General features: G+C 43.2%; 1 protein-coding gene across 3 annotated transcripts in view; it reads right to left on the reverse strand.

Moving 5' to 3' along the window:
• Positions 1-12133: 12133 nt before the first annotated feature.
• Positions 12134-26812, reverse strand: part of LOC118394459 (polyamine-transporting ATPase 13A3-like) — a 39847-nt gene continuing 25168 nt past the window's right edge. Inside the window, exons 25-33 of one of the 3 annotated variants that reach the window (XM_035787659.2) lie at positions 26197-26306; positions 25724-25820; positions 25496-25568; positions 25146-25323; positions 24510-24691; positions 24072-24160; positions 23857-23937; positions 23442-23543; positions 12134-16971 (exon numbers count right to left, since the gene is read on the reverse strand). In XM_035787659.2, the coding sequence (XP_035643552.1) occupies positions 16792-16971; positions 23442-23543; positions 23857-23937; positions 24072-24160; positions 24510-24691; positions 25146-25323; positions 25496-25568; positions 25724-25820; positions 26197-26306 (1092 nt within the window). In that variant the 3' untranslated portion in view covers positions 12134-16791. Of the gene's footprint in view, positions 16972-19521; positions 19588-23441; positions 23544-23856; positions 23938-24071; positions 24161-24509; positions 24692-25145; positions 25324-25495; positions 25569-25723; positions 25821-26196; positions 26307-26812 lie in introns of those variants that run through there. The other 2 variants (XM_035787661.2, XM_052463425.1) reach the window with 2 other exon arrangements.

The raw sequence follows: 26812 nt of genomic DNA on the forward strand, positions 1-26812 counted from the left end.
GGGTTGACACACACACACACACACTCTTTGAATGTGTTTACACAGACAGCCCAATTCTGATATTTATGCCACTAATTGGTATTTTGACCAAACAGATCAGATCTTTTTCCCAATTAGATCAGAATTGGGCTGCCTGTGTAAACACAGCCTTTCTCCCACACACACAAGCACACTCCCTTACATACAGTGACAAGAAAAAGTATGTGAACCCTTTGGAATTACATGTATTTATGCATAAATTGGTCATAAAATTGGATCTGATCTTCATCTAAGTAAACACAATCTGTTTAAGCTAATAACACAAACAATTATACGTTTTCATGTCTTTATTGAACACACTGTGTAAACATTCACAGTGCAGCGTGGAAAAAGTACGTGAACCCTTGGATTTAATAACTGGTTGACCCTCCTTTGACAGCGATAACCTCAACCAAACGTTTTTTGTAGTTGCGGATCAGACCTGCAAACAGTTAAGAGGAATTTTGGACCATTCCTCTTTACAAACTGTTTCAGTTCAGCAATATTCTTGGGGAGTCTGGTGTGAACTGCTCTCGAGGTCATGCCACAGCATCTCAATCGGATTGAGGTCAGCCACTCCAGAAGGCATATTTTCCTCTGCTTAAGCCATTCTGTTGTTGATTTACTTCTGTGTTTTGGGTCATTGTCCTGTTGCATCAACCAGCTTCTGTTGAGCTTCAATTGGCGGACAGAGCCTAACATTCTCCTGCAAAATGTCTTGATAAACCTGAGAATTAATTTCTCCATTGATGATAGCAAGCTGTCCAGGCCCTGGCACAGCAAAGGAGCCCAAACCATGATGCTCCCTCCACCAGACTTTACAGTTGGGATAAGGTTTTGATGTTGGTGTGCCTTTTTTTTCTCTCCACATAGTGTTGTGTGTTCCTTCCAAACAACATAATTTTAGTTTCATCTGTCTACAAAATATTTTGCCACTTGCGCTGTGGAACATCCAGGTGCTCTTTTGCGAAATTCAGACATGCAGCAATGTGTCACGCCCTGGCCATAGAGAGGCTTTTATTCTCTATTTTGGCTAGGCCAGGGTGTGACTAGGGTGGGCATTCTATGTTCATTTTCTATTTATTTGTTGTTTGGCTGGGTGTGGTTCTCAATCAGAGGCAGCTGTCTATCGTTGTCACTGATTGAGATACAAACTTAGGTAGATTTTTCCCACCTGGGTTTTGTGGGTAGTTGTTTTCTGTTTTTGTGTCTGCACCAGACAGAAATGTTTCGGTTTCGTTCGTTCTCTTTGTTGTTTTGTTAATCAGTGTTCAGTTCTATTATTAAATCATGAACACATACCACGCTGCACCTTGGTCCTCTTCAAACAGCCGTTACACATTTTTTTTTTTTTGGACAGCAGTGGCTTCTTCCGTGGTGTCCTCCCATGAACACCATTCTTGTTTAGTGTTTTACACATCATAGACCCGTCAAGAGATTTCCGTGTTTGTCTATTGCTGTGACTTAGATGAAGATAAGATCAAATTTTAGGACCTATTTATGGAGAAATCCAGGTAATTCCAAAGGGTTCACATACTTTTTCTTGCCACTGTATTTACTATATCACTTACTGACGTCAGGGATTGATTTTTCAATTCTATTACATTTCAATTAATTTCTCGACTGAATTGAAAACTGGGTTGAATTCAACCCTGATTTTTTTTACCCTTGGTTCAAAATAAAATAAATTCACAGAAATGCATTTACATTTTCTCTAATTGAAGAGTAACTAGTCAATGTTCTTGATTAACATCCTCAGTGTTTTTAAGAAAGAAAGCCTTTTTCAGGTCATCGTGCCTTCATAGAAAATCTCTCTGCAAACTACCATCACATTTATGTGACTAATAAATACCAAGTTGCACTCAATGACCTTCACGTCTCAGTTTTAACATGCAGAAGAAATTAACTATTACCCCAGAGTACAAGGTTATCAGGTTGCTCTTATTATCACCTTCTTGACAGACTTCAGGTGCCCTAACGTCTCATTTTAAAGCTCCTAAAACCTCTCAGGTCAAATGACCCCAAAAGGTCAGGGCCCACATCACAGAAGAGGGAAACAACAATACAGGTCTGAGCGCCTTCTCTATTTTTCAAAGAAACTAGTCATCTGTAACTTCAAATACTTTGTTAATACTGTCAATATAAATAAAGCCCCCAATACTGACCTCAAAAACACTTAATTGTCTTCATTTTTGGACACATAAGGAGCCCCCCCCCAAAAAAAAAAAAACAGGATTCAACGCTGATACGAGGATTCTCACAGGTGCCTTTCTCTGCAAGTATCTTCTAAAGACTACATGGTGTGCAGAGAAAATTTAGGTGTCCAGAGGTGATGCTATTTTTTTTCAATGTACACAATTCTTCTTTCTTTCACAAACAAGGGCTATGGGTTCTGGGACAAGACAACAGAGAGAGGAGGGGAAGCGGCAACGTGTTTCCCCTTATCAGCTCCATGCTCAGTAAGCCTGCGTGTCTGGCTGGAGACGTGCCTTTATTGTGCACTGTGATCTATACCGGTGCTTTATGGCACACTCCAGATCAGTATCAGTGTGGGAAACACAGAGGAGAGAGAGGCACAGAGGCCCAGGCCGCCATGGGAGGGGGTTAGAAAGCTATCGAGGGCCAACAGTGTCTGATAACAACCCACAACAGAAGGGCGGTTGAGTTAGACTGATTAGATTAGAATAACCTTCTGGATATATTTCAAGAAAATATATTGCTACTTTAACTTACGCATGTTCTAAACATTATGGCACTTTGTTCACGTCAATGACTGTTGATGATGATTGACATGTTGTGTCCACAACATTACATTTAAACAAAGACAGCACCCTGGGGCTGTTTGCTCTTGGCCACTTTTTTTTTTACACTAACCTATCTTCACATTTACCTGCTTTGAGATGGACTGCTGCACATATTTCCAAGACGAAATGGGCAGTGGAATGGCCATCTCGATCACCAAATCCCAGGAATTGACCGTTTTAACTGAGTGGCGCAGCGGTAAAAGGCACAGCATCTCAGTGCAAGAGGCGTCACTACAGCCCCTGGTGATTGGGAGTCCCATTGGCCCAGTGTCGTCCAGGTTTGACCGCCATTGTAAATAAGATTGTGTTCTTAACTGAGTTAAATAAAGGTTACATTAAAAAAATGTACTGGGCTGTGTGACACGGAGAGCAGGGACAGCCAGATGGGTATAGAGGGATCACTTAAACATCTCAGCCAGGCCTCCGCTTGTTCTCTCCACCTCCTCCCTTTGAGACCTTCTTAAAAAGGGGGGCCTCTCATAGCAACTCCTGGCAGTGGCCCGCCTGCCTTTTGTCCCCCTCCCCAACAGAAGTTTCTGCTCCAGAAGCCTTAGACAAGGCCCCCATTAATTGTGGGTCTGTGTGGAATACACATGGGACAATGAGCCCAACAGAGTGTTCGGCCCTCAGACAAGGCTGGAAACAAATGGTACAGGAATCCGGCAGAATAGAATCATCCTGGCTGATGTCACTGAATACATTTACCTACCTCAGAGCCCATTCAACACCACGCTTTGTTTTACTTGGACAAAAAAAGGGGGAGGTTTCGATAGTGGGAAAGTAGGAGGGAGAGGCTCTGTGACGGGAAATCACTGATCTCCATGGTCACCATCCGTCCCAAAAATATGGTAGAATTTATTGGAGGTGAAAAGGAGAGGCCATAAGATTAAAGCTCTCTTTCCCGCCCTCTATTTATTTTTATTTTACCTTTATTTTACTAGGCAAGTCAGTTAATTTAAGAACAAATTCTTATTTTCAATGATGGCCTAGGAACAGTGGGTTAACTGCCTGTTCAGGGGCAGAACGACAGATTTGTACCTTGTCACCTCGGGGATTTTGAACTTGCAACCTTTCGGTTACTAGTCCAACGCTCTAACCACTAGGCTACCCTGCTGCCCCTATGATAAACAGATACAAAGAAAGCAATCCTAATGCACAGGGGTGGTTTTATTTAGCCAGACACGCTCAAATGTTGAGTAACCTTGCCTGAGACCTGAAGACTTGTGTTAGATCTTAGAGCTATGCATAGGCTTTAGCTCAAAGGGCTAACCGTCCTGTGGCATGATGCAGAAGAACTGTGTTCAAACCCGGTGGGTCACACCAACCAAATAAAAAAGACCGGAGATCCAATCTCCTGTTCGTCAACAACCGGAGCATTTTCAAGTCTGCTCATCCCAGGTCAATAAACAGGAAGGATGCTTAGCTCTGGAAAATGAGTTGAAGAAGAAAAAGGGGACCATAGCAACAAGCATTTTGCAATTGGTCAGACCACAACAAGCCGCCATCTGTCGACTTCCTTAAGCTTTAAGGTCTTAAAAAGCCTGCATTTAGAGAGCTTCAACTTGGAGCAAAGGAGATGAGACTGACGTCTTATTGAACTCTAGGTCCTTCCTTTCAAAAGGAATTGAGGTCCTCCTTCTTCCTCATCAAATTGAAAAGGTAGGGAGGGGTAGGTTCTGGTTAACTATGATGTCTTTCTCTCTATGGAACATAGGAATTTTATTTATTTGTGCCATCGTCGTTTAAACATTCCTGCAACGCCATAGTTATCATGTAAACCGTTCCACTAACTTTTGACTGTTTAAAACTGGTTATTTGGTTTTCGACTATATGGCTGTCCTAAGAATAGTAAAAACCCCTTTACTGGCTCAAATAGCTGACCAATCAGCCTGTTACCAACCCTTAGTAAAGTTTTAGAAAAAAAGGTGTTTGACCAGATACAATGCTATTTTACAGTAAACAAATTGACAGACGTTCAGCACGCTAATAGGGAAGGACATTCAACAAGCACAGCACTTAGACAAATGACTGATGATTGTCTGAGAGAAATTGCTGATAAAAAGATTGTGGGAGCTGTTTTGTTAGACTTCATTGCGGCTTTTGACATTATGGATCATACTCTGCTGCTGGAAAAAGATGTGTTATAGCTTTACACCCTTCGCTATACTGTGGATAAAGTGTTACCTGTCTAACAGAAGACAGAGGGTGCTCTTTAATGGAAGCCTCTCCAACACAATCCAGGTAAAATCAGGAAATCCCCAGGGCAGCTGTCTAGGCCCCTTACTTTGTATGAGGATGACTCAACACTGTACACGTCAGCTACTACAGTGACTGAATTGACTGTAACAGTTAACAAAGAGCAAGTTGAGCAAGTCGAGGTGACTAAACTGCTTGGAGTAACCCTGGATTGTAAACTGTCAATGGTCAAAACATATGATACAACAGTAGCTAAGATGGGGAGAAGTCTGCACATAATAAAGCGCTGCTCTAACTTCTTAACAGCACTATCAACAAGGCAGGTCCTACAGTCGTGTGGTCAGGTGCAACAAAGAGGGACTCAGGAAAATTGGAATCGGCTCAGAACAGGGCACCACGGCTGGCCCTTGAATGTACACGGAACAAACATTAATAATATGCATGTAAATCTCTCTTGGCTCAAAGTAGAGGAGAGATTGACTGCATCACCACTTGTTATTGTTTTTACCATCGAGAACCACTTTGGAAACAAGCATTTTAATTAATACTTTCAGGTGATATCCTCTGGGACCACATTGTACATTTTTGTTGAAAACAGTTGAAGTCGGAAGTTTACATAGACTTAGGTTGGAGTCATTAAAACTATTTTTTCAACCTCTCCACAAATTTCTTGTTAACAAATCTATAGTTTTGGCAAGTCAGTTAGGACGTCTACCTTGTGCATGACACAAGTAATTTTTCCAACAATTGTTTACAGACACATTGAATTGTAAGTTAAATAATATATCACAATTGAGGTGGGTCAGAAGTTTACATACACTAAGTTGACTGTGCCTTTAAAGAGTTTGGAAAATTCCAGAAAAAAAACAGCTTTAGAAGCTTCTGACAGGCTAATTGACATCATTTGAGTCAATTGGATGTGTACCTGTGGATGTATTTCAAGGCCTACCTTAAAACTCAGTGCCTCTTTGCTTGACATCATGGGAAAATCAAAAGTAATCAGCCAAGACCTCAGAAAAAAATTGTAGACCTCCACAAGTCTGGTTCATCCTTGGGAGCAATTTCCAAACCCCTGAAGGTACCATGTTCATCTGTACAAACATTAGTACGCACGTATAAACACCATGGGACCACGCAGCCGTCATACCATTCAGGAAGGAGATGTGTTCTGTCTCAATGAGATTAATGTATTTGGTGTGAAAAGTGAAAATCTATCCCAGAACAACAGCAAAGGACCTTGTGAAGATGCTGGAGGAAACACGTACAAAAGTTTCTATATCCACAGTAAAACGAGTCCTATATTGACATAACCTGAAAAGCCACTCAGCAAGGAAGAAGCCACTGCTCGAAAACCGCCATAAAAAAGCCAGACTACGGTTTGCAACTGCAGATGGGGACAAAAATTGTACTTTTTGGAGAAATGTTCTCTGGTCTGATGAAACAAAAATAGAACTGCTTGGCCATAATGACCATTGTTATGTTTAGAGGAAAAAGGGGGAGGCTTGGAAGCCGAAGAACACCATCCCAACCGTGAAGCACGGGGGTCGCAGCATCATGTTGTGGGGGTGCTTTGCTGCAGGAGGGACTGGTGCACTTCACAAAACAGATGACATCATGAGGGAGGATAACTATGTGGATATATTGAAGCAACATCTCAAGACATCAGTTAAAGCTAAAGTTAATGATTGGTCGCAAATGGGTCTTCCAAATGGACAATGACCCCAAGCATACTCCCAAAGTTGTGGCAAAATGGCTTAAGGACAACAAAGTCAAGGTATTTGAGTGGCCATCACAAAGCCCTGACCTCAATCCCATAGAACATTTGTGGGCAGAACTGAAAAAGCGTGTGCGAGCAAGGAGTCCTACAAACCTGACTTGGTTACACCAGCTCTGTCAGGAGGAAGGGGACAAAATTCACCCAACTTATTGTGGGACGTTTGTGGAAAGCTACCCGAAACGTTTGACCCAAGTTAAACAATTTAAAGGCAATGCTACCAAATACCGATTGAGTGTATGCAAACTTATGACCCACTGGGAATGTGATGAAAGAAATAAAAGCTGAAATAAATAATTCTCTCTACTATTATTCTGACATTTCTTAAAATAAACTGGTGATCCTAACAGACCTAAGACAGGTGTTTTTTTACTATAATTAAATGTCAGGAATTGTGAAAAACTGAGTTTAAATGTATTTGGCTAAGGTGTACGTAAACCTCCGACTTCAACTGTATGCATGTTACCCAAAATAAATTAAAATCAATTCAATTTATGAGAGGTATTGACCTGTTGAAAACACAGAGTTGTCTGTTTAAACAACTAGCACACAGCTCAGACACCCATGCATACCCCACCAGACATGCCACTAGAGGTCTCTTCACAGTCCCCAGAACAGACTATGGGAGGCACACAGTACTACATAGAGCCATGACTATATGGAACTCTATTCCACATCAGGTAACTGATGCAAGCAGTAAAATCAGATTTAAAAAACAGATAAAAATACACCTTATGGAACAGGGTGGACTGTGAAGCAACACAAACATAGGCACAGACACATGCATACACAGACACACATGATAACAGACGCACTATACACACACGTACACATGGATTTTGGGTTGTAGATATGTGGTAGTGGAGTATGGGCCTGAGGGCACACACTTTGTGATGTGAATTCTGTAATGAATATATTATGTTTTTTAAATTGTTTAACTGACTTAATTTTTCCGGACCCCAGGAAGAGTAGCCGCTGCCTTGGCAGGAACTAATGAGAATCCATAATAAATACAAATACACAGAATGGCAGCTTATGTTGTTGTCAGTACCCAGCCAGTATCCAGTCAGTACCTAGCCGGTACCCAGTCAGTACCCAGCCAGTACCCAGCCGGTACCCAGCCAGTATCCAGTCAGTACCTAGCCAGTACCGTCAGTACCTAGCCAGTACCCAGCCGGTACCCAGTCAGTACCCAGCCAGTACCCAGTCAGTACCTAGCCGGTACCCAGTCAGTACCTAGCCAGTACCCAGCCGGTACCCAGTCAGTACCCAGTCAGTACCCAGCCGGTACCCAGTCAGTACCCAGCCGGTACCCAGTCAGTACCCAGCCGGTACCCAGTCAGTACCTAGCCAGTACCCAGTCAGTACCCAGCCGGTACCCAGTCAGTACCCAGTCAGTACCCAGCCAGTATCCAGTCAGTACCTAGCCGGTACCCAGTCAGTACCCAGTCAGTACCCAGTCAGTATCCAGTCAGTACCCAGCCGGTACCCAGCCAGTATCCAGTCAGTACCTAGCCGGTACCCAGTCAGTACCCAGCCGGTACCCAGTCAGTACCTAGCCAGTACCCAGTCAGTACCCAGCCGGTACCCAGTCAGTACCTAGCCAGTACCCAGTCGGTACCTAGCCAGTACCCAGCCAGTACCCAGCCAGTACCTAGCCAGTACCCAGTCAGTACCTAGCCAGTACCCAGCCGGTACCCAGTCAGTACCTAGCCAGTACCAGCCAGTACCCAGCCAGTACCCAGTCAGTACCCAGCCAGTACCCAGTCAGTACCTAGCCAGTACCCAGCCGGTACCTAGCCAGTACCCAGTCAGTACCCAGGCAGTACCTAGCCAGTACCCAGTCGGTACCCAGCCGGTACCCAGTCAGTACCTAGCCAGTACCCAGTCAGTACCCAGCCGGTACCCAGTCAGTACCCAGTCAGTACCCAGCCAGTATCCAGTCAGTACCTAGCCGGTACCCAGTCAGTACCCAGCCGGTACCCAGTCAGTACCCAGTCAGTATCCAGTCAGTACCCAGCCGGTACCCAGCCAGTATCCAGTCAGTACCTAGCCGGTACCCAGTCAGTACCCAGCTGGTACCCAGTCAGTACCTAGCCAGTACCCAGTCAGTACCCAGCCGGTACCCAGTCAGTACCTAGCCAGTACCCAGTCGGTACCTAGCCAGTACCCAGCCGGTACCCAGCCGGTACCCAGCCGGTACCTAGCCAGTACCCAGCCGGTACCCAGCCAGTACCTAGCCAGTACCCAGTCAGTACCTAGCCAGTACCCAGCCGGTACCCAGTCAGTACCTAGCCAGTACCTAGCCAGTACCCAGCCAGTACCCAGTCAGTACCCAGCCAGTACCCAGTCAGTACCTAGCCAGTACCCAGCCGGTACCTAGCCAGTACCCAGTCAGTACCCAGCCAGTACCCAGGCAGTACCTAGCCAGTACCCAGTCGGTACCCAGCCGGTACCCAGTCAGTACCCAGCCAGTACCCAGTCAGTACCCAGCCGGTACCCAGTCAGTACCCAGCCGGTACCCAGTCAGTACCTAGCCAGTACCCAGCCAGTACCCAGGCAGTACCTAGCCAGTACCCAGTCAGTACCCAGCCGGTACCCAGTCAGTACCTAGCCAGTACCTAGCCGGTACCCAGCCGGTACCCAGTCAGTACCTAGCCAGTACCCAGTCAGTACCCAATCAGTACCTAGTCAGTATCCAGCTTCTCCAAGTCCATATCCATGAGTGTGTCTGCTGAGGGATTTATGATTGTGAAGAAGGCCATTCTTACCAGTGAAGATGACTCACAAGACCCCTATTTTGGCCACTTACGCTATGAAAGAGACTTCTGGGACTGCCCTTTCAGCACTTGAGGACCTCTAGCTGAGCCCCCCCTTCACAAGGTAGATCAGCCTCACTGGGGGAGCTGTCCTGAAGGATGCCCTTGTCCCCGGGCCTCCCTCCCTTCTTCACCTGCCGGCTTAGTGTCTCATCACTTAGCTATGCACATAATCCCTGGTTAGTGCATGTGAGCCACTAGGCCTGGGCTCTGGCTCCCGGCCTCCCGTTCTCACATGCTTTCTGGGTGGCTCCATGGTGGCCATGGCAACTCTCATCTTCTCATGACACTTGGGCCTCAGTCATAGGTCTACATTCTCTGGTCCCTGAGCATTGTTTTCGGTCAGCTTTCTGTCATCTATGTCCATTTGTATCTCTGACTCTTTATTTAACTATTCACCCCCGCAGTTCTCTTGTTCGCATGCTATGCTCAAAGCCTGCGAGAATGGTCAGGGTTAGTGAAGTTATAAGTGATAGTTCACTCCAAAATATCAGTTTGTCAGTGGTTTACATACCTCAAAATAGGTCTAATGTTGAGATGAGTCCATGCCGTGTGTGTATATGTCGTGATGCAATGCTAGTTGTAGCATTTGGAACGTGCATTTGGTAATCCATGCCGTGATTGGGAGTCCCATAGTGCGGGGCACAATTGGCCCAGCGCTGTCCAGGTTTGGCTGGGGCAGGCCGTCATTGTAAATAAGAATTTGTTTTTAACTGTCTTGCCTAGTTAAATAAATCAAATATAAATGTGCCATCCCGTCCATTTAAAATGTAACTTGTCCACACTGAACTTTTTGTTTTAGCATGAGGACAATGTTGGTCACAGTACAACATCAACTACTGGTTTACTTTAATGCAACTGGTCGTCAAATGAAAATCTGACAATTAAAAAAAAAAAGTTGAGTCGGAGGTTTAAAATGAGAGCGTAAAACATACTGCAATCATTCATTGTGGCCCCTAAGTGCAGATCAGTTTACCCAACGGCTAGCCTTAACTATTAGGAGGGGGGACTAAAAACCATCAGCCCTTGAGCAGGGTAACCTACAGCTCTGTTTGGCCCCACACTAACAAGTGTCAGTGATACCAGCCTGTCCTCCCCCTATGTGAATGCCATGTGAGAGGCGGCCCCATCCCTGCCCTGCCGCCTGAACACAAGGCCCTCCATTGACTTCTAACCTGTCGAGGGACCTGAGGAGACAAAAGGGCCCGGGGCGGGGCCCGTCCCTCCAACAAGGCGGTGAACAAACGCTAACACGGCTGCAACTGTCCACCCCCTGAATCACTGAATTCATTAACCAACCGCAGAACCCATTCAGGCCCATATCCCCCTGATAACAGAAGGGGACAGAGATGGCCATAAAGGATGGTGGCAGGAGCCTTGCTAAGGGGACAAGAGGGAGGAGAAGAGGCTTTGTGTCCGTCTGCTGGCCTACAGATCGTTGCAGGCCCGCTACCAGACATGGGCGTCTTTGTGTCATTGGTACAATGGGGCTAACCATAAGTGAGCAGTGGGCTAGCCTTGTGGCCCGACTATCAATCACTGTGATGGCCTTATGAGCGGGCCCATAGTTCCAAGTGAGGGTATCTTACTGTGACTTTTGATACTCTATCCTTGGAATAATGGGACCAAAGTCGTCCAATACGTTGTCTCAAGTTCGACCAAAAGCACCTTGAAGAACCTGGATGATCATCAAGACTCTTGGAAGAATGTTCTATGGACAGATGATTAAAAAGTATCACTTTTTGAACAACATGTGTCCTATTACGCCGGGTGAAAACCAAACACTGCATTCCACAGTAAGAAATTCCCCCCAACGGTCAAGCATGGTGGTGGTAGTGTGACGGTGTGGGATGCTTTACTGCCTCAGGATCTGGACGACATTTCTAAATAGAAGGAACCATGAATTCTGGCATCGGTCAGTCATGTAACTATAGGCAGGACATTCCACAAGGCGTCCCAAGCCCCCAACTTTGGGAGAACAGTGAGAAATAAAGCCTGTGTTTGTGTGTGTTATTTAGGTCTTTCTATCCATCTTCATCTGTTACTGTCTGGAAACAAAATAATACAGGAAAGACTTACACCAAACATCTAATTCCACATGTGAGGCAACACTAGCCAGAAACCACACTGCTCTAAAGAAAGAGATCCTCATTCCAAAACGCCACTGTTGACCAAAAAGATGATCTTACAAGTGGACACATCAATTCATGACTCCTCCACCTCCTCATCCCCATGAATATCCCTCAATGGCCTCTTCTTGCCCTGATCTCTGGGAGATTCCATTCCTTTCACTGGCACTGAGCAGCCAGGCACCCCTCTCTTCTCTTTCAGGGTCCCCCTCTAAACTCTAAATCCACCCATTCACTGCTATGGGCCCTGATCTCCACATGAAATGATACCCTCTTACACTCTCTGGGCTTTAAAGCGCCAGGCAGCGAGGTGGCTGGGAAAGCTCATAATTGACCAGTAAGTGTGATCAGTAACTTGTGACCGTGGTCAGCCCCCCATGAAACCCACAGGAGTGTTTTAATATATAGATTTATTGGCAAATGGAATGGTTGAGTTAAGTTGTCAGAATGGAAGAAGGCATTTATGCAATCCTCTCTACAGAGCAAACACAAGAGAAAATATCATTATTGTAGACATTTTCAGCAAATCACACATTCTTTGTGAGTTGTAATCACAATGGAAAGGAAGTAATTAAAAGTAAACAATCGTAACAATTCATTTTCTTTTTTTTTTTGTGGTTCTGACTATCAGTAAGGCATTTAATGGATAGTTTAGTGTAATGACATACTTCGATTTGTTTTCTTACCTTGAAAGTTGTATATGGACAAGGAGACCGCAATCCACATTGTGGTTTTCTTAAACTAGCCACTGCCAACAAAGGCAAATATTAGCATATTCAGACTAAAAATCAATGAATGTCAATCTCCCCCGTTTATTGATGCCCAAATCATCTTAAAATAATTTCAAACCAAGTCGTTGAACAATAAATTCTATTTAACAGATGATTTGAGCATGACATTTAAAAAGGTAAGGAAACAAATATCGAACTATTTAATTTCACTGAACTATCCCTTTAATACTTCTGGTGAGACCTTTACAGAGAGATATATTCAAAGTAATTGTTGACAAATGTTTAGGTCAATATCAACAAGCTTGGATGTTCACTACCGTTCAGAAGTTTAGGGTCACTTAGAAATGTCCTTGTTTTTTTAAATAAAATCACATTTTTGTCCATAAAAATAACATGAAATTGATATGAAATACAGTGTAGACATTGTTAATGCTGGCAGCTTCATTAAATAGTACCAGCAAAACACCAGTCTCAACGTCAACAGTGAAGAGGCGACCCCGAGATGCTGGCCTTCTAGGCAGAATTGCAAAGAAAAAGACATATCCCAGACTGGCCAATAAAAATAAAAGATTAAGATGGGCAAAAAAAAACACAGACACCGGACAGAGGAACTCTGCCTTGAAGGCCAGCATCCCGGAGTCGCCTCTTCACTGTTGACGTTGAGACTGGTGTTTTGCGGGTACTATTTAATGAAGCTGACAGTTGAGGACTTCTGAGGCATCTGTTTCTCAAACTAGTCTATCTAATGTACTTGTCCTCTTTTGCAGTTGTGCACCGGGGCCTCCCACTCCTCTTGCTATTCTGGTTAGAGACAGTTTGCGCTGTTCTGTGAAGGGAGTAGTACACAGCGTTGTACAAGATGTTCAGTTTATTGGCAATTTCTTGCATGTAATAGCCTTTAGTTCTCAGAACAAGAATAGACTAACGAGTTTCAGAAGAAAGTTATTTGTTTCTGGACATGTTGAGCCTGTAATTGAACCCACAAATGCTGATGCTCCAGATACACAACTAGTCTAAAGAAAGCCATTTTTATTGCTTTTTTAACCAGCACAGCCATTTTCAGCTGTGCTAACATAATTGCAAAAGGATTTTCTAATGATCAATTAGCCTTTAAAATGATAAACTTGGATTAGCTACCACAACGTGTCATTGGAACACAGGAGTGATGGTTGCTGATAATGGGCTTCTGTACGCTTATGTAGATATTCTATAAAAATAAAAGATAAAAGCTTTTTCCAGCTACAATAGTCATTTACAACATTTACAATGTCTACACTGTAATTCTGATCAATTTGATGTTATTTTAATGGATTTTTTTGTGTGCTTTTCTTTCAAAAACAAGGAAATTTCTAAGTGACCCCAAACCTTTAAACGGTAGTGTATACTAGACAATACAGGCGATACATCAGTTGTAAACCATGTACTGTACAAATTGAAAAAACAGATATTAAAATTAGCTGTTAATCTCAGAGGATATAAAATACAATCAAAATGTGATATCTTCTCAAAATAATTCCCTTTAATAAAAGCAGCATTTAGGTCAGGTGCAATGGTTTATAAATGTTACAAAATGTTACATCACCTCATTCCCACCCATCACCTCACTTGGATACTCTAGGTCCGCTATTCTACAGAGATCAATTGTTTCATATGAGGAGATGGTACAGAATGTCACCTTTTTATTTCAGGGTATTCACATAGATATCCGTTTTATCCTTTAGAGATTAAAGTATTTGACCCCTTTAAAATGGGAGGACTAGATTCATAAAGTGCTTTCATTTCTAAATGGTAAAAGATATATATGAAAATACCTGAAAATAAAAAAGGTGACTTGCTGTACTGTCGCCTCATATGAAACATTTCATCTTAAATCCAAAATGCTAAAGTATAGAGCTGAATTAAAACGTTTTAGCTTCAGCGTCCAAATAAATACGTACAGGAGTGTACGTGCATACACCCACCAGGTTTTTTTCTGGATCAAAATTAGGGTTAGGATCGTGGCTGTGACGGGGGCGTGGTGAATAGTGAGGTTGCCGACTGAACATTTTAGAGGCCCTCTTGGCTGCAGAAAAAAAATGTCCTGCAATTCTACACATTTGTCATGATGTGAGAGAAGAATCATTTTCAATATACATTTTCATCAAATCTACACATTTTGCCATGGTTTATGCGTTGTTATGCTATCGGAGTGACTCAAACATAACAAAATCATTGGGGGCCCCATGACATGACAAAAATACTGAATGCATCATTTTTTGAATTTTTGATTCTCCCTAACGGGCTAGATTTTATTTGGGGTGATTGTTAGTTCTCAAAGATCATCATATATATATATATATATATATATATATATATAGTTTAGGTCATTTAAGTTTACACCGAAAATGTTTTCCCATCCCAATAAATTTTTATTAAGTCTTGCCCAAGACTTTTCTATGCAGAAACAACCCTGCACACACACACACACAAACACCCAGGCATCAGATCAACTCAAGTGTTCAGGTTTCACAAGAGTCACAGACACTCACATACTTCCACAGGAAGAATTACATTCATAAAGCGTAGCAAATTCTCAGAAAAACCCAGCAATATATTATTGGTGCATTGGAATGTTATTCAATCTTGGCAAATACAGTAGTACCACTCACACTTAAAACACACACACAGTGCTTTCAAAATGCATAATCTGAGTGTGTTGATAAATTTGTTTAAAAAATCCCTCCATTTCCCTCAGTACGGTCCTGTTCACACATGTTCTCTTTAAACTCTTGACATTTCGTTGGAGCAGCAATCAAGGCAGGTGAGAAAGTGTTAGTGGACGATTCCATAGTTCTTAGTCTTTGTGAAGCTGAAAAATCAACCAGTGGTGAGTGCAAGGCAAGCCCTGTATTGGAAAGACATAATCTCTGGGCCTCGACACCAAGGCTAAACTAATAGCAAAAAGAAGGTGATAAGTGCCCAGTATGGGCCAACCTGTCAGTCAGTAGTCATATTGCTGGGGTTCTGTGTGTGGTTTGTGGGTTATGGGTAAGGACGGAGCAGTTAAGGTCTAGTTATGGTCAAGAAGTTGACAGGATCACAGTCTGATTGAAAGCTCATGATGTGATTTCACATGATTCTTTTTGTTTAGTCCTGGATATGGGGCTAGTTGTCCAGGCAATGGAAGGTTCTAGACTCAATATTGGTTATAAACCAGGTCAGTTGTCCAGGCAATAGAAGGTTCTAGACTCGATATTGGTTATAAACCAGTCAGTTGTCCAGGCAATGGAAGGTTCTAGACACGATATTGGTTATAAACCAGTCAGTTGTCCAGGCAATGGAAGGTTCTAGACACGATATTGGTTATAAACCAGGTCAGTTGTCCAGGCAATGGAAGGCTCTAGACTCGATATTGGTTCTAAACTAGGGACGGGACGATATCAGTATTGCGATACTTGGTATTTTCTTGGATAGGAAAAACGAAGCAGATTTAACTTCTTTAGGAAAACAGCCCTTATGTTGCAGTCACATTTATTGATTTTCCTAGCTATAGATGGGTTAGCTGACAATGTCACGAAAACGATGCACACACATCAAATGGGGCAGAAGTCTGTAAGTGACTCATTTCAGCTAGTTTCATCTTCTTGATACCATGTCTTGTTTTGAGGTGTTTTGACTAATTTCATGTCAATGCTAATATGGCTGAAATTCGCTAGCTAGCTAACAACTGTTACAATGTATTTGAGAGACAAGTGCTCATTGTGCAAATGGATTTTGGTTTTCAATAAACATGGGAGAATAAATATAGTTGACATGTTGTCAACAATCTAAGCCAACCCATCAGTTTTTCCTCATAGTTACGCACGCGTCCGTTTTGTTACTCAACAACCAACCTGCCTATTGCAGACAATATTTTACTTACAGCAGGTTTTTAAAATACCTAAGAGTTTGGTCTGCTTCATGTTTTCATTTTTGCCATGGAAATAATATTGCTATACTGGTATCATCACAGCCCTACTTGTCCAGGCAAAGGAAGGTACTATACTTGATACTGGTTATAAACCTGGTCCGGGGAATGGAAAGTCCTAGACTGGGTACTGTATGCCTCCCGAGTTGCACAGTGGTCTAAGACACTGCATCTCAGTGCTAGTGGCATCACTGGAGACCCTGGTTCGATCCCAGACTGTATCACAACTGGCCATGATCAGGAGTACCATAGGGCGGCGCACAATTGGCCCAGCGTCGTCCGGGTTAGGGGAGGGTTTGGCCGGGGTAGGCCGTCATTGTAAATAAGATTTTTTTATTAACTGACATGCCTGGTTAAATATATTTTTTTTTGTGTCACATGCTGACAGTGTGGTGGGGGGTGCTGGTGGTGTAGGTGACGGTAGCAGGTTTGGGGGGCCAGTCGGGGTCCTCCAGCAGCTCCTGGGCGACTTGCATGTAGCGCACTCTGGGGGTCTTCCCCTTCCGACAGAACAGCCAGGAGAGGAACGCCGTGCACCAACGCTCATTAGCAGACTAGAAATAGTACATACACAAATCAAACAAGAAAACAGCAGACCACAGTAGGGTGATTCCTCACCAAACTAGGACAAAACAAAAACAAAACAAAAAGACTTGGTTTGGGGGATTTTCACCAAATTTGGCGACATAGAAAGGTCCTTTGGAGGAAGGATTTGACACAGTGGGGTGTGAAATTACTGACACCCTTGATAAAGATGAGCAATAATGACTGTATGAAATAAATAATTCAAATACTGAGCTATATTGTATGTTCCAAAAAAATGGGGAAATTATACAATATCTCAGAGAAATATTTTTTTTTCTCCCCAAAAGTTAGGTGCGAACCAAGGGACTCTGATGGCACAGCTGGCACTGCAGTACAGCACCCTTTAACCACCCGGGAGGCCAATAATATTGTTTCTAAACACTTCTACATTAATGTGGATGCTACCATGATTACATCTGAATCAAAGTTGTGAATTGTGAATAATGATCATTGAGAAAGCTAGAGGGTCAAAGATCATACCCGCAAGACATACTTATTTTATAGTCATTATTGTTAATCTTTTTCAAGGGAGTCAATATTTTCGAACCCCACTGTCTATTTGACATTTTTATCTTAAAGCATGATTGAGAAATAATTAATTGAAGTTGGAATAATTATGGCATTTCGGCATTACCCAGGCCTCCTTTAAGACTCCATAATGTTTCATCTGTAGGGGCTACAAAGCAAAAAATGGGTGTCATACCACTTGCTATGTAATATTAGTAGTATTTAGTTTTTAATAACAATTAATTACATACATTCATGAATATTAAAAAATATCAACTTTAATATTTAATAAATATAAACTGGGTGGTTTGAGCTACATTTAGAGTTATGATCCAATTTGTTACATGCTGACCAGACCGGACACGTCGCATGCGCGAGAGTCGCAAATTAAATTTAGAAATCCACGTTATTAAATTATTGCACCCACACTGCATGCGCGCGCCAACGAGAGTCTGCGACACCAAGGGCTAAAATATCTCATTGCTATTTCTGACGCAGATCGCACTGAAAGTCCTGCCTCTCCCATCTCCTCATTGGTTATACCCATGTGGGTGACTGAAAGACAAACTGTTTTGCCGGTAGTTGTGGTAATACAATGAAAGTTTAGATGCGATCACCATATAAGTTAAACGATGAAAAAGCCTGGAAGGAGGAGAGATGACTAGAAACGATTCAAATTTTTTGGTGGAGTAGAGGTCCGTGTGCATTTCAGGTAAAATAACAACTCAATGTTTATATCCCAGGACAAACGAGCTAACAACAGCAAGCTAGCTAAATAGGACAAATTAACGTTAGCTAGCAAGTGCAAGCTAACTAGCTAAATTGCCATACATGTTTAATGATTTTCGACCTGTCCCCAAATTAATGTCATTGGTTCAGAGTTTGTTTTGATATTTTAACCTGCTTGTCATGATCGCGTTTGGTGTGTGGGGGCAAAATAAATGTGCGCACGCGTGCAGCCGGTTTGGGTTCCGTGTTAGCGTTACCTACAGAGTGAATGTGAAAATGGATTCTAAAATGGTCGCCCTCTGCTGGTGATTTGCAGGATGTGCAATGATGCAAGTAAAAGGAGGGCTGTAGTAATTGGTTAGATTGCCTACTATGCCAATTTCTCTGTATAAAATGGGCCATAACTTAGAGCAGTGGTACTCTTTATTTTGTGGCTTGCGGTGATTTTCCTATTTTCCATTCCATTCATAATACGTAACAATGATACAATTTCAATTCAATGTGATTAATGCAGGCCTGAATCACTTTATTGAATATATATTGTTCCCTGGACGGCAGATAGATGACCAGGTGGCGAATCGCATCTCTGCATGTCTGGCAGACATATCAGTGTGGATGACGGATCACCACCTCAAGCTGAACCTCAGCAAGACGGAGCTCCTCTTCCTCCCGGGGAAGGACTGCCCGTTCCATGATCTCGCCATCACGGTTGACAACTCCATTGTGTCCTCCTCCCAGAGCGCTAAGAACCTTGGCGTGATCCTGGACAACACCCTGACGTTCTCAACTAACATCAAGGCGGTGTCCCGTTCCTGTAGGTTCATGCTCTACAACATCCGCAGAGTACGACCCTGCCTCACACAGGAAGCGGCGCAGGTCCTAATCCAGGCACTTGTCATCTCCCGTCTTGACTACTGCAACTCGCTGTTGGCTGGGCTCCCTGCCTGTGCCATTAAACCCCTACAACTCATCCAGAACGCCGCAGCCCGTCTGGTGTTCAACCTTCCCAAGTTCTCTCACGTCACCCCGCTCCTCCGCTCTCTCCACTGGCTTCCAGTTGAAGCTCGCATCCGCTACAAGACCATGGTGCACGGAGCTGTGAGGGGAACGGCACCTCAGTACCTCCAGGCCCTGATCAGGCCCTACACCCAAACAAGGGCACTGCGTTCATCCACCTCTGGCCTGCTCGCCTCCCTACCACTGAGGAAGTACAGTTCCCGCTCAGCCCAGTCAAAACTGTTCGCTGCTCTGGCCCCCAATGGTGGAACAAACTCCCTCACGACGCCAGGACAGCGGAGTCAATCACCACCTTCCGGAGACACCTGAAACCCCACCTCTTCAAGGAATACCTAGGATAGGGTAAGTAAGGGTAAGTAATCCTTCTCACTCCCCCAACAAGAGTTAGATGCAAGTGGCTGTTCCACTGGTTGTCATAGGTGTTTGCATCAATTTGTAAGTCGCTCTGGATAAGAGCGTCTGCTAAATGACTTAAATGTAAATGTAAATGTAGATGGCAGTATGTCGCAGCTGTTGAACAGAAAGGCCGAAATAGAACGTAACTGCTCAGCTCCAGCGACCAACACATCAGTTTGCTACTAGCTAATTTTGCAAAATAAAATAAAAAATAAGAAACGTAAATCTATTGACAATGAAAATGAGGTGAAAGAGCTGGAGAACAACGTGACAGACAGCTATGCACGAACAACCACCGGAGAGCCAGGAAAATCAGGAAGATGGCGGCAGGGAAATGCAGCTAGCTAACATGGCTAGTAACGTGGGTCCGGTGGCAGAGAAGGATATGGTCGATTCAAGAAGAAAACAGAAAGTTCGAAGAGAAATGGACTTTTTTTTGTACTGTATAATGGGATTAGCTCACTTTGTCTTATTTGTCAGACGGCAGTCAATTGTTTTAAACGAGCAAATTTAGAGCTACATTTCCAGTCACATCATGCCCACATATCAGCCACAAAGCAACCTAAGAAACTACAAAATAGCCGCAGCTCAAAGGACAACAACAAATGATGGACAGATATGTTGCAGGGAAAACGACAGAGGCAACATGAGATGGCTTGGATACTAGCGGTATCTGCTCAAATCTGGCATCAAATATTTTCGCTCATCCAGGCTACCTGCCACCCCATGTGTATGTATATATTTGTGATGTGCTGTACATCAAATCAATTGCATGTGCTCTATTCTATTGCTCAGAATTTGCTCTCAATTGATATTATTGGAAGAAAAAGTACAATTTAAAGATCTGTGCGGCCCTCTGAATGATTGTCTCAACCCAAAGTGGCCCACTTACAAAACATATTGATTAACACTGACTTAATATACTCTTATGTTCAACAATATATTGAACAATTAGTCAAATATTTTCAATATTGATGTTTATATTTTTTTATAGGCTGACCAATGTATAATTGTTATGGAAATCATAATACTACTCATATCACAAAGCCAGCAGTAAAGCTTCATACAACACTTTTTGGCTTTGTAGCACCACATTATTACTCAATTACACTTTCAGATACAAAAGGTCAAATATATGTCAACAATCCTTCCTCCGAAAGGAACCTTCTATGGATTATATTTAGTAAAAATCCCCCAAATCATGGTCTTTTTTCCCCTAGTTTCGTGAGCAATTGCCCAGTATCAGCATAGACCACAGTTGCCTTTAGTGGAGTACAATTCTACACATGTTGCTAATCTCATGTTATTTGACACATTTTGCAATGAGGCTAAGAGAAAATGTTGTTGCTTCAAAGCTAATTTCCAGCAATTCTACACATATTGGCATGGGGCAGAGACAAAAATGCACCGTTTTATAGTTAATAGCATGCTATTCTACACATTTTGCAATGAGGCTGAGATAATTTAGATTTTTTTAAAGCAAATGTCCTGTAATTCTCAAATTTTTTGCTATGGCGTATGACCTGTTCATATGCTTTCTGGGGTTCTGGGGGATTGGAGACCTCCAGGGTTCTGGGGGGATTGAGACCCACAGGGTTCTGGGGGGAGGTTCTGGGGGAGATTGGAGACCTCCACGGTTCTGGGGGCAACCTTGCAGTGGTGTGTGGTACGCCAGTGGTTGCTTTTCAAATGCTACAGAAAGTATTTTTATTCCTAGTAATAATGCATGATACAGAGCATTCGGTAAGTATTCAGACCCTGACCTTTTCCACATTTTGTTACGATACAGCCTTATTCTAAAATTGATTAAATAGTTTTTTCCCCTCATCAATCTAAACACAATACCCCATAATGACAAAGCAAAAACTGATTTTTAGAAGATTTATAAAAAACTAAAACTGAAATATCACATTTACATAAGTATTCAGACCCTTTACTCAGTACCTTGTTGAAGCACCTTTGGCAGCGATTACAGCCTTGAGTGTTCTTGTGTATGACGCTATAAGCTTGTCACACTTGTATTTGGGGAGTTTCTCCCATTCTCTGCAGATCCTCTCAAGCTGGAGCGTTGGGCCAGTAACTGAAAGGTTGCTAGATCGAATTCCCAAGCTGCCACACTCATAGGCCATCATTGTAAATAAGAAATAAGAATTTGTTCTTAACTGACTTGCCTAGTTAAATAAATCAAAAGCTCTGTCAGGTTGGATGGGGAGTGTTGCTGCACAGCTATTTTCAGGTCTCTTCAGAGATGTTCTTTTTAATTTAAATTTTTAAAATTTTACCCCTTTTTCTCCCCAATTTCGTGGTATCCAATTGTTGTAGTAGCTACTATCTTGTCTCATCGCTACAACTCCCGTACAGGCTCGGGAGAGACGAAGGTTGAAAGTCATGCGTCCTCCGATACACAACCCAACCAGCCGTACTGCTTCTTAACACAGCGCACATCCAACCCGGAAGCCAGCCGCACCAATGTGTCGGAGGGTACACCGTGCACCTTGGTTAGCGCTCACTGCGCCCGGCCCGCCACAGGAGTCGCTGGTGCGTGATGAGACAAGGACATCCCTACCGACCAAGCCCTCCCTAACCCAGACGACACTAGGCCAATTGTGTGTCGCCCCACGGACCTCCCGGTCGCGGCCGGTTACGACAGAGCCTGGGCGCAAACCCAGGGACTCTGATGGCACAGCTGGCGCTGCAGTATAGCGCCCTTAACCACTGCACCACCCGGGAGGCTCTTCAGAGATGTTCAATTGGGTTCAAGTCCAGGCTCTAGTTGGGCCACTCAAGGACATTCAGAGACTTGTCCCGAAGACACTCCTGCGTTGCCTTGGCTGTGTGCTTAGGATTATTGTCCTGTTGACCCAGTCTACAGACCAAAGAGTTCAATCTTGGTTTCATCAGACCAGAGAATCTAGTTTCTCGTGGTCTGAGAGTTTTTAGATGCTGTCATGTGACTTTTACTGAGGAGTGGCTTCCATCTGGCCACTCTACCATAAAGGCCTAATTGGTGGAGTGCGGCAGAGATGGTTGACTTTCTGGAAGGTTCTCCCATCTCCACGGAGAAACTCTGGAGCTCAGTCAGAGTGACCATCGGGTTTTTGGTTATCTCCCTGACCAAGGCCCTTTTCCCCCGATTGCTCAGTTTGGCCAAGCAGCCAGCTCTAGGAAGAGTCTTGGTGGTTCCAAACTTCTTCCATTGAAGAATGCTGGAGGCCAATGTGTTCTTGGGGACCTTAAATGCTGCAGAAATGTTTTGCTACCCATCTCCAGATCTGTGCCTCGACACAATCCTGTCTCGGAGCAATACGGACAATTCCTTCAACCTCACTGCTTGGTTTTTGCTCTAACAGGCACTGTCAACTGTTGGACCTTATATAGACAGGTGTGTGCCTTTCCAAATCATGTCCAATCAAATGAATTTACTACAGGTAAACATCTCACAGGTGATCAATGGAAACAGGATGCACCGGAGCTCAATTTCAAGTCTCACAGCAAAGGGTCTGAATAATTATGTAAATAAGGTATTTCTGTTTTTTTGTTTTAATAAAGTAGCAAACATTTTTAAAAGCCCGTTTTCGCAAGCCTGTTTTCATTATGTCAGTTATGGAGTATTGTGTGTAAATTGATGAGGAAAATGTTTTATTTAATCAATTTTAGAATAATGCTGTAACGTAACAAAATGTGGAAAAGGGAGGGACAACTACTATGGGTCATAGTGGGGGGGGACAACTACTCGATCTACAAAGTGAATGAGAACAAGGTAAAGGGGCAAAGCCTAAACATTCCCAACCTGAGGTGTGAGAGTAGCGGAGGTGACGGCCATGCCATCGCTGCCCCCCTGCTTGTCTCGACTGAACACCAGCTTCCATAAGATGATGTCAAGGACCAAAGTCTAAGGAAGATTTCATTGGGCAGGAGTGAAAACAAAATGGCTGCTGATCGTCCATAATTAGGGGGTGATGATCAGGTTATGAGCAAAGACAAGGATGTCACTCAGAACAACAGTCAAAAATAAAAGCACACATTAATTAAGAAATATTGATTCAATGTGGTTGTTATATTTGATTATTGAGGGATTGTATCAATTGATTGGATTGGTGTCATTTAATAATCAAATGTCTACATGCAAGATTCTCAACAAGCTGAATCCTGTAGAGACAGATTGTAGGGTGAATACACATGAAGTTCCCTATAGCATACTGTACCTCCAATAGGAAAGACACAGCAGCATTCACTAGGACAATGATGACCACTGTTATGCGCCATTCATGGGGAACACACACAATCTACGGGGAAAGAGCGCAATGGGATGGGGGTTAGCTAGTCTCAAGACAAAAGCGTCACAAGGCAAAGCATACACTACACCACATCATGCCAGGCAATGGCAGCCATTTTGGGTCGGCCATTTTGTCTCACTCACCTCCAGGAAATTGTCGATGGCAGGAACAGGATACAGCATGATCATGAAGAGGAATATGTACAGAGCCATACAGGATAGCATGAACGGCCCTATTGACATTGGTTCAAACAAAATGAGGTCACCAGTAACTAGGCCATTTTGCTGCTCATATGGACAATTTTATATAATTAGTGTCGGGGTCAATTACATTTAAATTCCAGTCAATTCTGGAAGTACACTGAAATTTCAATGCTTTTCAATGAGGAACATTTGGAAATTAAAATTGAATTTGGTTAACTTTCTGAATTGACTGGAATTAAAGCCCAGATTGACAAATCAATACAGTAAACCATAGCTTTATAGTAAATGCTAGCTCTATGTCAAACAATAACATTAGCATCTTAAATCTGCTGTTACTGTGGATTCAAACACAGTTGACAATACACAAGTGGAGCTTACAGTTTTTATAGCTTGGCTGTCTGAAAGGTTTTCCCTTGGAGAAGATGATGGCCACTGCCAGGTACTGGAAGGAGGAGACGTAGAAGAGTGTAGTGTTCTCATAGTTCCTGATGTTCTTGTGGTCGACATGTGACGTTATGTTTGGACCATGGGTGAGATTTGTACTGGAAACATTACAGGCACTGTTGAAGAGAAACTTGGGTTAGCATGAAGATAACTTTCTTGCAAATAATTACATGGGCCAGCTATTGTACCTCAGATTGTTTCCAGGATATGCCAAGACCGCAACTGTCGTCCAGAGCAAAGGTCTAAGGGTCTATTGACCTTTAGATGGACTTCCTAGATGGACTGGTGGAGTACCCCTTATCAATCCCTTAGACCCCCAGATAACTTTCTTGGACTTCTGGATTGGGTTGTTGGACCATCTGAGGTTGTGTCCTACAATTCTTTTTTGGACCTTGCATATAAAGTAAGTGTCTCAGATCATTTTGTTGGACCATCAGATAGTATTTTGGATCATATATATATATATGGTCCAGATGACCTTTTGGACCATCAGATAACTTTTGGGGTCATAAATAGCCAAATAGGTGTCTCAGATTCCTTCCCCCACAGCACAGGTAGTGCAGTACTCACTCTGAGAGGGGCGTCCATTTCTCGTACCAGTTCTGGCCCCGGACCCAGAGGAAGGCCAGGATCTGGAAGGCCAGACAGGTGAGGATCTGGGTCAGCACGGAGAACAGCAGAGGGCCTGAGATTAGACTGGACGGGGGGCGCTGCGCCACCAGAACCTTCCACGCCGGGTTCAGACTCACTTACAATAAATAATGAACAATAGGAAATCAATAAATGGCTGTACATTTTTTATAAATTTTAGTCATTAATTTCAGTGATACAGCAATTAGGATGTGAATATTTGAGTCCCCATAAAGAAACTATCAATGTCTGCTTGGATACTCAACTCAAGTAATGCTGTAATTACTCACTTGTGAAGGCAATGATCAGAATGATAGCAACGTCAATGAAGAGGAACTGGAAGTCTCCCAGGTTGCTGAGGATCTAGAACATGGAGACACAACCCCTTAAAACTGATCTCAAACCAGTCATTACCGTATTCATCAGTTGATCATAGCAGCTACACTTATCTCAAACTAGCCATTATCATGTTTTTCAGTTGAGCTTAGTAGCTAAACTGATCTGGGACCAGTACTCACAGAGTAGAGGAGCGTGACACTGAGGTACTGGATGATGCTGTACAGGGCCATGAACTTGAACACACAGAAGGAGGTGATGAGAGCAGCTCTTCCCTCTCTGTGGAGAAACAACAGGCCATCATTCAGACTGGCAACTCTGAGACTACTTTGATATAGCACTTCAAATACTTCAACAGATACATTTTATTTCACAGACAGATATTTGACAGGTACTTGTGCCAAGTAATTTATAACAACTGTATAAAGACTGTCAAATAAAGAGACATTTGATATTGTTGATGAAAAGGGATGCCATTTCCTCTATAGGTTTATTCCATGATTCCTGCCTTCCAGGGAGTTGTCTCTGGCCACTGTGCTTCTGCCTCTGCGTTGCTTGCTCTTTGGGGGTTTAGGCTTGGGTTACTATAAAGCACTGTGACAACTGATGATGTAAAAAGGGCTTTATAAAGAACATCTGATTGATGCTACAGTACCTAATGAGGTTGGGCACACAGGAGATGTTGGCGATGGAGGAGGTGAAGGGGGAGGCGACCGAGGCCTCCAGCTCTGACAGAGAGATCCCACTGTGAGCTCTCTTTAGGGCCTGGAGATAGCAGAGGGAGGAGGGGAGGTCACTCGATGTGCTCCAAATAATTGCTTGGAACATTGGTTGTGGGTTTAATTCCCATGGAGGCCAGGTGAAAGGTAATAGCCTGTCTGCTAAAATACATTTTATAGCAGAGTTAAAAGAGGGCGGCATTACAGGAAAGAGACATCTGTTCCTAATAGTGGCGTCATGAGAATACTGCCCACTTATGGAATCTACTGACCAATGTCATACTGCTTGAACTGTGTACAGTTTGAAAACAGCTGATCCTATGGTCTGAACAGTGGCCCTGATCATAGAAACACTAATCTGCCCCATTCAAGCATTCTTTACAGCAAATCAAATCAATATATGCCATTTAGCAGCTGCTCCTATGCAAAACAACTTACAATCATGTGTGCATGCATTTTACATAAGGATGGTCCCGGGAATCCAACCCACTATCCTGGTGTTGCAAGTGCCATGCTCTATCAACTGAGCTACAAAGGACCACATTAATTGTA

This window comes from Oncorhynchus keta, chromosome 15, assembly GCF_023373465.1.
Source record: "Oncorhynchus keta strain PuntledgeMale-10-30-2019 chromosome 15, Oket_V2, whole genome shotgun sequence".
Taxonomy (NCBI): domain Eukaryota; kingdom Metazoa; phylum Chordata; class Actinopteri; order Salmoniformes; family Salmonidae; genus Oncorhynchus; species Oncorhynchus keta.